This window comes from Gekko japonicus, unplaced genomic scaffold (assembly GCF_001447785.1).
Source record: "Gekko japonicus isolate JY-2015 unplaced genomic scaffold, Gekko_japonicus_V1.1 scaffold153, whole genome shotgun sequence".
In the NCBI taxonomy this organism is placed as follows: domain Eukaryota; kingdom Metazoa; phylum Chordata; class Lepidosauria; order Squamata; family Gekkonidae; genus Gekko; species Gekko japonicus.
Window position 1 is genome coordinate 1,188,831 of NW_015175360.1, and position 11,144 is coordinate 1,199,974.

An 11,144-nucleotide genomic window follows, 5' to 3' on the forward strand; every position below is an offset into this window, starting at 1 on the left:
CCCCTCCCGAGAGCTGGGAAAGCCAGAATGACCTCTCCCGCGCGATGTCCGATTGGCCATGCTGCTCGGACATCACACGCGAGAGGTGGAATTTGCCCCTAGGAGTCCAAGGCCACCACTCCGGAGGCAAGGGAACGTTTCGCCCCTCCCCTGCGCGGAAAAAAGGAGAACATTGCGCCCTGCCGAGAACAGCGACTGCGTCCATAACTTTTTAAAGAGCCCCTCCCAAGAGCTCACATCACATGTGAAAGGTGGAATTTGCCCCAGGAGTCCAAGGCCACCACCCCAGGGCTCAGGGAGGCAAGGGATCGTTTGGCCCTGCCCCTCCCCACTCTCGCATAGCAGCTGCCACCAAGCCGGGCCATAACCTTTTAAAGAGCCCCTCCCGAGAGCTGGGGGAGCCAGAATGGCCAGCAAGGCGAGAGATGGAATTTGCCCCTACACAAAACTGCCCTAGGAGGCGGACTCACAATCAACCGCAGTATTTGAATACAGGCTGTCTTCCGTGGGGACTACATTTGCTTTAAAAGAACTGTGGCCTTCCTCGACCTGTGGGGGGGGGGGGGGGGGGGGGGATGCGCAAATTTCTTCGACTGCTCCAGCCTTGCCTTGCTGACTCGGAAGTAGGTCCCTTTGATGTCCGTGGGTTTCTTACGCCAAGGTCGTACGATCGAAGCACGGAGATCCCGCATGCGCAAGACCCGGACTGTGTTCCGCACGCAGCCAAACCAGAGGGGCGGAGTTCTGGGGAATCGTCGGCCTCGGGGCGTGTCTTCGCGGTGCTTGATTGGCTGCCGAGGCCGGGGAAGAGGCCGGGTGGTGCTGGGCGGAGGGAAGCAGGATGGTGGAAGCCTGGTACATGGACGAGTCCCCGGAGGACCAGCGGCAGCCGCACCGCCAGGAGCCTAATCAGCCCGCCAGCCTTGAGCGGCTGAGGCAGCTGGGCGTTTTCTATTGGAAAGTAGGCGGAAGGGAAGCGGGGCTGCTGCTCCTACCTCTCGCTCCTTCAGCAAGGAGAGGCCGGAGGGGTGGGGGTGGGGGCAAGTCAGGGTCTAAACGGCGCGGGTTGAGCGCGCTTCGTGGCGCTTGGCAGCCCTCTGTGACTTCAGATCGTTTGGTTGTTCCGCTCCCGAGCCGAAATGTCAACAGGAGCAGCCGAGCGCCGGAGAGGCGGCCGGCCGGTTGGTCGGCGGGCCCACGCGGGAGCGCCAGAAGGCCCTGCGGCTTAGGTTCTGTTCAGAAATCAAGGGGCTGAAACGCCTCTGAAGGAAAGGTCAACGCCGTTGGGTCGTTCGAGTTCAGAGTAAAAGACGACGGAGGGAAGGACGTGCCAAAAGTTTATAACATTGCCTATTGTGTGGAGTGAGTGGGAACACTTTCCCCTGCTGCCTCTCTCATAATGCTAGTGTCCAGGGTCAACCAATGAAATATATTGGCAGCATGTTCAAGACACTTATTCACACACTCGCTTTGTGGTTAGTGGCTGTTTATATAGATAATTCTAGAGGAGTAGCTGAAGTCTGGCAGCTCCTTCAGGACCAACAACATTTATTCTAGCATCGGCTTTGATGAATCAGGATACCAGACCTCTCTTGACTCAGCTGTTTCCGTTTCCCCCCTCCCCTTCTGTAATTTTTCTCCCCGATAAACGTGAGGGATTTTTTTCTCTCCTTTCCATTGCATGTGAGGAAGTGAGCTTTGGCTCATGAAGTCTCATGCTGCTGGAATATGCGTTGTTAGTCTTTGTGTCACTGGACTTCTCTTAGTTTTGTTTACACAAGACTTGAAAAGGGGTTCTAGACAAATTCATGAAGGACAGATCCATCAACATCCATTAGCCATGATGCCTAAATGGGATCCTCCATGTCCAAAGGCAGTGAATCTCTGAAGAGGGAGCCACAGCTAGGGATATGAAGGACAGATCCATCAACATCCATTAGGCATGATGGCTAAATGGAGCCTCCATGTCCAAAGGCAGTGAATCTGTGAAGAGGGAGCCACAGCTAGGGACAGCTGTTGCCTTCATGCCCTGCTTCTGGGCTTCTTAGAGGCATCTGGATGGCCACTGTGGCCAGTGCTCCCTCTAAGCCATGGAGTCTTGTGAGCAAAAAAATCTACTTTATGAGCTCCTGGCATTAAAGATGTGAGCGAGCAATTTGGCTACTGCATAAATTAGTTTGCTCTGAAGCCATTCTTCCTGAGCTAAGACAAAAATCTGTGAGCTGGAAGCTAAAAAACGGTGAGCTAGCTCACACTAACTCAGCTTAGAGGGAACACTGGCACAAAACATTTTGCTTTATCCAGTAGGACTCTTCTAATTGTGGCTAGTGGCCTTCAAAGGATCCTTGGAGCAACAGACTGAGGAAAGAACCCACAACCATCAGTCTGGTTACCCAGGTGTAAAGGAAGACAGGATTTATGTCCCTTGTCTAGCTGTATGAAAGGGACAGTTTTTAGCTGGAGTAGCATGCTGTTGCATCATGGTGAAGAGAAGCTGCTTCTGCTGCCATCCCCATCTTCCTAACTGTTAAAGATACAACAGGCTACTCTGCTGATTCTTGTCACTGGGGAGGGGATTCTACTGTCTGTACTGAAAGCTGAAGTTCACCACTGCTTTCTGAATCTGGCCAGTACTAGTGCAGCCTCCACAGTATATGGCAGATAAGTACAAGCCATCCTTTGTGAATGAGCCTAGTTCCTTCGCTTCCTCTGGGGCCTCCTCCATGTTGCTCAGTCCAGAATAGATCTGCTGAGAACCAAGAAACAATTTGGTTTGTAACTTTTCATGGTTGTGTGAGTTGTTTTGGGAGGCAGTCTTTCACTAAAAGAGAAAAATGCATCCACACCACAGACCCATATTCTCTTTAGGTCATCTACAGTGGAATCCTAAACAGAGTTACATCCTTCTGAGCCCATTGTGGATTTAGGATTGCACTGTTGGCATCACTGAAGGCTCAGTCTTCTGTCATGCATCCAGAATGCAAAACCCAGTTCTTTGATGGGCATTTGATTGACTGAAGCAATTAATATTTTATTGAACTGAGACTGGTCTTTGTTTCTTTTTTGACTTTTCATATGAGTCCCACTTTTACTGGAACTGTAAACCATGTCAGACTTCTCCAGAGGCATGAGCTGCAAACAAATGTATAAATGTGGCATGATCCTGTGGGTTACCTGTTGACAAGGGTCACATAAGATCACCACACCACTTTTTCAGATGGAGTTGTGACCAGAGAAAGATGGCCGGGGGGGGGATATCATACAAGATTATCAGATGTATTTTATGCTATTGTTATGCCCTGGCTTGCTTTACTTATGTTGGCTTAGTTCTTAATGGCTGTTCTGTCTTCGTTGTAAGCTGTCTCAAGATAGTCTCTGGAGAGATGGCATATCAGTTTTCTAAATAAATAAATTATATCAGCTGCACTTTGGTACCACAAATGACTCATGCTGGTAAGCAAAAAAAGGTGTGAAGCCATCTGAAACCATGCATGCTATGCATCCTATCATGTATTTGAGGGGGGATTGGATAACTAAGCATGACACCTCTGGGGGGTTAGAAGGCCTTTGAGCTGTACTGGGGAGGGTGTGTGTGTTTAAGCTCTCTCTCTCTGTGTCTGGCATTTTAGCACCACTGTTACACTAGAATATCCTTACAAATTGCTGATTATGACTACATGGGGAGGGGGAAGAACTGCCAAATTTAATGCTGTTCTCTTGTGTATTCACCACTTCCCCGAAGGTGGAACGATTACAATTACTGAACAAATACAGTTAATCTGGGGCTTGGGCAGTATATTAAACTTGTAATCAATGAAGGCCCCCTGATTCTTGTCAGCATTTAAGTGTAATCTCATTTGTTTGCCATGTTCCTACTGCTTTCTCTACCGAGGCTAATTTGTTGCTTTGGAAAGCTGCCTTGCCAAGGATGGCAGCGTTGCCTGGGGGAAAATCCAAGACAGGAACTTTGTATAGACAGTTTATTGCTCCTGGTGGACTGGAGCTTCTTAAGGCAGCACTGTACTCTGGAGAAAAAACATAAGTATTACAGATGACCAGCTATATTTTAATCCCTTGTTGAAGTCCCAGGGGATCAAAATAAATCATATTACCAATAATTCCTTCTTGAATTCACTGAGTAAATAGTCGTGATCCTTGGTAAACATGGGCTGCATCCACCCCTATATCAGTGGTGGTGAACCTATGGCACGGGTGCCAGAGGTGGCACTCAGAGCCCTCTCTGTGGGCACGCGTGCCATCGCCCCAGCCAGGCCCAGACCATCATTAAAGCGTCGAATTCTCTGCCAAATAATTTTAAGTAAATGAAAGCATTTGGGATTGCTTTCCTTACTTTGTTTGGATCATCTTAAGTTAATGTATGAGTTTTTTCTAAAGTAAAACCTCAGTAAAGGTAAAGGTTCCCTTGCTTGAAAGCCAGTCGAGCGTTGCTCTAGGGTTGCGTTGCTCATCTGTGTTTCAAAGCCGAAGAGTCAGCGCTGTCCGAAGACGTTTCCGTGGTCATGTGGCCGGCATGACTAAACACCAAGGCACACGGAACGCTGTTACCTTCCCACCGAAGTGGTACCTATTTATCTACTTGTAATACTCAGGTTAAATTGCCGTGTTGGCACTTTGCGATAAATAAGTGGGTTTTGGGTCGCAGTTTGGGCACTCGGTCTTTAAAAGGTTCGACATCACTGCCCTATATCATGCCAAGCTAGAGGATCACAGACATGTCCAGGATCTATCCCTGTGCTTGTTTTGGCATTGTGGCAGCATTATGTTTTGGATCAGGGCTATGGGTTTTGCCATCCATATTTGTGATTACTTTGCTGATAGGTTATATTTTCTTCCATGGTTATGTACCTTGGAATAGCAGAAATGCAACTAGGGTGGTGAACAGGCCTGGAGAAAAATGTCCTGTCTTTTCAAACAAAACTTAATGTGTAGAAATGGGCAGCTGGAGCTTTTTCATGGTATGGAGGCAAATAACATCCCACCAAGCTTCTATTAAAGGGGCAAGATATTCCCCCCCCCCTCCCACATTGCTTGCAACCCATGCTTTGGGCAGGATTTTGGCAGCTCTTAGACATCCTGCACCAGAATATTCAGTTAGTTATTTGGTAGCTTTTCAGAAAACTTGGATCTGCTTTTATTCTTTAATTGGAAATATTGCTATGAGTCAGGTGTGGGGAATGACTTTCTGATTGGCAGTACTAGCCAATCATCACTTGGCACAGCTTACTGAGGAGGAAGGAAGAGGAGGGGCTTCATGGTTGTCACAAGGGCCAGCCGGTCAGCACTTCGCACAGCTAGCGTGGCTGGAAATGGAAAGAGTCAAGTGCATCTGGGCCTGATACAGTTTGAAAGCTTGTCTGTTCAAAATTGGTGAGTGTGGATCTGTAGGAGCTTCACTGTGTATCCGGTGTTACGTCAGTATGCAACCTGTTATTGGCCCTTACATCTGGATTGGGGAAGCTTGAGTATGAATTGTAGCTAAATCATGGGCCTCTCATCACTTTATTTGCCCACCTGTGCAGTGGGAATAATGAGAATCTGCTTTGTCAGGTTAAGTGCTTTGCTCTCAGAAAAAGTTTTTAGAAATGACTGATGTTTATCTCATTTTTGAATGGTTTATTGAGGAAAGCCTCTTCTTCCGTCCTCAGCTGGATGCTGATCACTATGAGACCGATCCAGTCCTAGCAAAAATTCGCAAGGAGAACAACTACTCTTGGATGGATATAATCACTATACACAAAGATAAGCTACCAAGTTACGAAGAGAAGGTAATAAATTCTGCCTCTGTTTGGGCTTTGGAAGGGTTGCAAATGCTGGAATTTACCACTAGAGTGTGTTCCAGTTTTTAAAAGTTCAAGTTCGGCTGTCTGGACAATTGATTCCATTCCCTATCTGTAAGGGCTGAATTCTGTGGTTTTTGCCTTTTCAAATTAAGGATTATTCAATCTTCTGTAACAGGAAGGTGTGTGTTTGCCTTGCAGTTTTTCTTACTGCTTCTGGAAGGACCTTTTAGCAGTTGTGTGAAAGTCAAAAACCCAGCTCTTCCTTGCATGCCAGGTTCTGTGATGGTACAAGCGGCATATGCAGAATTTCGTGCTGTTTGTTTTCTACCTGTTATGCAGCTGTTCTTGGCATGGCGGTTTTGCCAGAAATCATTGACAACCATTAGTCAGCAATTTGGCAGAGTGTATGAAATAGGAGCTGCGGTGGCTCAAGTGGTTAAGACGCTGAACTGCAGGCTGTGGAAGGTCAGTAGTTCAGCAGTTCGAGACCTGGGTGCCACATGACGGAGTGAGCTCCCAACTCTAGTTCCAGCTCCTGCCAACCTAGCAGTTCGAAAGCAAGAAATTGCAAGTAGATAAATAGGTACCGCTTCGGTGGGAAGGTAACAGCGTTCCGTGCGCCTTAGTGTTTAGTCATGCTGGCCACATGACCACGGAAACATCTTCGGACAGCGCTGGCTCTTCGGCTTTGAAACGGAGATGAGCAGCGCAACCCTAGAGTCGGATTCGACTGGCTTTCAAGCAAGGGAACCTTTACCTTTACCTTTTTAATGAACTGTCTAACTGAATAATACTGTGTTTGAATTGATAGTGGATTATGTGAAATCTTCCTCTGTGGAACTCCTTTACATGTGCCTTCATCAAGTGAATGTGGTGTATGCATGTGGGAACCTTTGACCCTCTCAGTTTGACCCTTTTTGCTCATTCCAAGTGACTGGTAGGTAGGCTTACAGCCCTTCCTTCCTTCCCTCCCATGGCATTAGGCTTTTCTCTGCCTCAGCCTTGCTCCTTTGCCTGCCCACGCCACAGCTTTTTGTTACCAGTCACATACCAGGATACCTACAGAAGTAAAGTCAAGAGAGATTACAGTTGCATTAGATGAACGGAAGGAGACAGCAGGGGTGCCATTTCAGGAAGTGGGGGGGAGGATTCTCTTTAAGGTTTAAAGAGCTTGTTCAGGTTTAATTTGCAGGAAAAAATGGATTTTAAAAGTACGTTGAGGTTTCTTTGCTCAAACTATGTTGACTACCTTGCTAGCTTTATGAGATAAAAAAAATTCTCTTCAGAGGATCTGTGCATTGGCCACATGTTCCTAGTAAATACACCTGCTTAATTGCTTATAGTCGGTTGATATTTTGACCAAGTGGACAGGCCAGAGATCCAGGTGATCCCAAGGAATAAGCACAAACTGTCTGAATCAGGGAGCTGGGTCTTGACCTTCCTCAGTGGCACCCTTGGCAGAAAAAGATGACTGGAGATCGATAAATTGAATGATTAGAAATTGGGATGCAACTGGGTGGATAAACTGAGGGTGGTGCTGTAGGGAGATGGAAGTCTAGCTAGTCCAGACTCTGGCACATGTGTGTAATCTGCTTATCAAATGTATTTGTGCACCCTTGGCTTGCTTAGGAGGTTGGCTACAGTCTACGTGCTGCCAGACTAGATAGAAGGGTTTGTCCCAAAAGGTCAGCATCGATTGCAGCAGAAGTGCTGTTAAGATCAATGAAGTGGTCTTAATATTCTGAGCCGCAAGCTCACAATTCTGCCTGGAGATTGTCTGGCTTTACAGTGAATGACTTACGACAGACAAAAAACGTGAACTATGAAAATGCTGATGAAGGATTAAGTATAAAGGGGGCTGGAGTTTGGATTTGAGACGGTTTAATTCTTGGGGTTTTGTGCCAGTAAAATATGAGGTACTGAAGAATCTTAAATAGTGCTTTTGAACCTTCTGAAACCTAGACGCCTACCTTTAACTACCACATGGCAGCTTGGGACTCACTGATCTTCAAGTAGACTATAGGACGTCACATGATGTCAAAGGCATGTGACCAGAAAAGGTGGGAGAGCCAGAGTTGTGTCATCACCATTGTCAAGGCCAGGACTGTGGATAGCGAAAAAGCGGGCTCAGGAAATACAGCCTGAGCACAAGGAGGTGTACCATAGTGAAGAACAGGCCCAAAGGTCAGTGTCATGGAGGAATTCTCTCCAGTGTTGAATGACTTTGCCTTGTTGTTCTTCTCTGTGTGCTCTTACTCTCTACAGATGTGTACTTGCAGCAGATCATTCAAAAAAGCATTAACAGTAGTTTTCTTTTTAAGGGCTTGCAACCCATCAGGTGGTACTCCCACATCCCATTTGAGAGTTCCAGTGGGTTAAAGACCACTGACCCCATAAGCTGCTGTATCTGAGGTCCCTACCTAAGAAAAATTAATGACATCCATGGGTTACTATTGAAGTGAGAGAGAAATATACGTTGTTCAGCTTGGAGAAGGAAACTTTTTTTAGTCACTGGATGTCCAGTGAGAATTTTTAAACTGGTATAGCAGAAGGGCAAAAAGTGTGAGGTAGAAAGTTCTTCAACCGTGCTGTTGGACTAGAGCAAAGCTCTGGGATGACCCTGGGCCAGTAGCGCATTCCTTCTCTCTCAGCCTAATCTGCCTCACAAAGTGAGCCACTCGGAGGAAGGTGGGATAAAAATGTAAGTGATTTTACAAGTGGACTTTAGGTAAGCCATTAGTCTTATCCCTCATCTGCTGTCTGGGATATGCTTTGCCGGACTGTTGTAGATATTGCTGTGATGATGCGTATGAAATGTCTGGAGCACTCAAAATATGCTACATAAAAGCTACATTTCTGTTCACTTAAAGGGGACTTTTTGTTTTTTAGATGTAACACCTGGCAACTGTTACAGTGCAGTGTATGCTTACTGCTAATAACAGACTCACAAAATAAAAAGCTTCCTTCTCCCTTCCCTCCCTTTTCTAGATAAAAATATTTTATGAAGAGCACTTACACCTAGATGATGAGATTCGCTACATCCTGGAAGGAAGTGGGTATTTTGATGTTCGTGATAAAGACGACAAATGGATTCGGATTGCCATGGAAAAAGGAGACATGATCACACTCCCTGCTGGCATCTATCACCGATTTACACTGGATGAATCTGTACGAAATGACTTTCTTTAAACCATTTGGCTAGAACTGCATATTAATAGCAAAACTCTTAAAACCCCTAGTACAAACAACTAAAGTGGAAACATACAGAAAAGATATTGTAGGGCTGGGCTGTGCCCCTGACCACTTCTTAGATTCAGTACTTTTGAGTTTATAACAGGATTTACTGGAAGTTTATCAGTTGTTAGTAGCTGTTGTGCATCTCACTTGAAATCCAAGCATAATAGCAACCCATTTTCAAGCATAACCTTTCTTCCTCTTCCAGACTGCCGTTCCAAACTCTCTGGGATTAGAAATCAATTCCTAAAGGTTCAAGACAAGGGATAGTACCGGAGTACATGTTCTTTCTCTGCCCTTTCGTACTGCTGCTGTTATGGATAAATGGACTGTCTCTAACCTTGTCACAAAATCCGTCTTTAGTAAGGGATTGGTGTTACCATGGCAACTATCCAGTGGTGCCTTTGGGAGATCTATTCTGCTCTTCCTGTTGGCTTGTTGCGAATATAGAAAGTTGAGGACACCTTTTCTTGCCATGGGGCTGTCACTTTGATACCTCTGACTGGTAGCCATCTTGTCAGATTAGCTCAGAAGTCTATTGCTTTTCCTATGTATGGCATAAAATCTGCATTTCTGTGTTAGAGTTCCAGGATCTTGGGTTTTGTTTTCAAGGAGTTACCTGTACAGCACTAAAGATAAACTATTTGAGAAAATGTTCCATTTGTAGGGGTTTTGTCAGGAGGAAGCAAGTCAAGTAAGATATGGACCTGAAGAAAGGGAACAGGTCCAAAGAAGATTATTACTAATTACAAAATAAAATCAATCTGAAGAGTTGAAAATCACGACCCTACATGTATTTATTTGTACACAGCTCATGCAGAATAATATTGCTATAGCTTCTATGTATGTCCCAAGTCTTGTACAGATAGGTTGTAAACATTATCTTCATTTGAACAGCATTTACAATGTTTACATAGAGTTCTCTAACACCTAAAAGATAAACAGGTAGTTGTAACTTGAACATTCACATTAAAATAGAATTAATGCAGCTTATAAAGTAGAATGTTGACTATGGATACCCAGGCTGTAACAGACCTAATATGATAACTCTTTTTTGGGGGGGAATTTTTTTTTTTGGGGGGGGGATTACATACCTTCCATTGCCGTCCTAAGCAAGGTTACACCCTTCTATGACCATTGAAGACGGCAGGCTTGGAATGGTGTAACTCTGTTTAGGCTTGCACTGTTAGCCACCAGTGCAGTTATGATCATAAGTCTCTTCCAGTTGGGCATGGTGTGGTGACACTGTGATCATGTTTGCTGATTCCAGATTAATTATTCCATAATAATTACCCTCTCTTATATCTTTTTGCAATGTGGATTAGACTTTGCATTCCAAGGTATGTTTGGAAATATAGATATATTTGTAGAAACCTCATGTTTTCAGGAGACTGGCTATTTTTAAAAAACCTTGAGTAAAACTGTATTGCTAAGCTTTGTGCTTTGATCCGACTCCTTTCATATCTTTGTACATTGATCCTCCTTTTCTACAGGAGTTAACTGTATTAAGCATGAAACTTCCTGTTTTCCCTCTCCAGAATTATGTGAAGGCCATGAGGCTGTTTGTCGGAGAACCTGTGTGGACAGCGTACAACAGGCCTGCTGATCACTTTCCTGCTCGGGAGCGGTACCGGCAGTCTTTGGCACAAGCAGTTCAATAAACCTTTAGGAAGGCTTAATACTCAAGTGTGTCCCATAACTTCTGTAAAGCAGAAATAACCAAATGGCTTTGTTAACACTGCCTGCTATTAATGAGCATTTGATTTCCTGCAGCTCTAATGTAGGGAATGCACAGGGACTGTTGAGCTGTTAATTATATATTGATTGCCAGATGATTACAATTATTTTTTTTGAATACCAGATTGTGGGTTTGTATTGGACCTTGATTTATTTCTAGGGTTTTGCATACTCACTCATGAAATTATATCTAGTTGTATGTTTATTTTTCTTTTAAGTTAGATACAGTAGAATGTTGATCACTCTCTGTTATTGTATTAATCCAGTTGTCTTCTAATATAGCAAAGATTTATTCCATAAGAAACACATTAATTTTAAAAAATAAAATGTAAGAGAGGTGTTCTGAGCAGAAAGAATTGGTATCTGTCCTGC

The 11,144-nt window shown here is 44.9% G+C and overlaps 1 protein-coding gene across 1 annotated transcript; it reads left to right on the forward strand.

Annotated features, from left to right (window-relative positions):
- The first annotated feature begins 807 nt into the window (after window positions 1-807).
- ADI1 (acireductone dioxygenase 1) lies at window positions 808-10,890 on the forward strand. Its single transcript, XM_015425374.1, has 4 exons — window positions 808-961; window positions 5,667-5,786; window positions 8,790-8,969; window positions 10,574-10,890. The coding sequence occupies exons 1-4, from the start codon at window positions 842-844 to the stop codon at window positions 10,694-10,696; spliced, it is 543 nt and encodes a 180-aa protein (XP_015280860.1). The 5' UTR covers window positions 808-841; the 3' UTR covers window positions 10,697-10,890.
- The last annotated feature ends 254 nt before the right edge of the window (window positions 10,891-11,144 follow it).

What these genes read in the sequence shown, in the direction of transcription:
- ADI1 (XM_015425374.1), top strand. Translation starts at nt 842, where the DNA reads ATGGTGGAAGCCTGGTACATGGACGAGTCCCCGGAGGACCAGCGGCAG. An exon ending in TGGGCGTTTTCTATTGGAAA is followed by an intron (nt 962 to 5,666) that starts GTAGGCGGAAGG and finishes TTCCGTCCTCAG; the next exon opens with CTGGATGCTGATCACTATGA. An exon ending in TACCAAGTTACGAAGAGAAG is followed by an intron (nt 5,787 to 8,789) that starts GTAATAAATTCT and finishes TCCCTTTTCTAG; the next exon opens with ATAAAAATATTTTATGAAGA.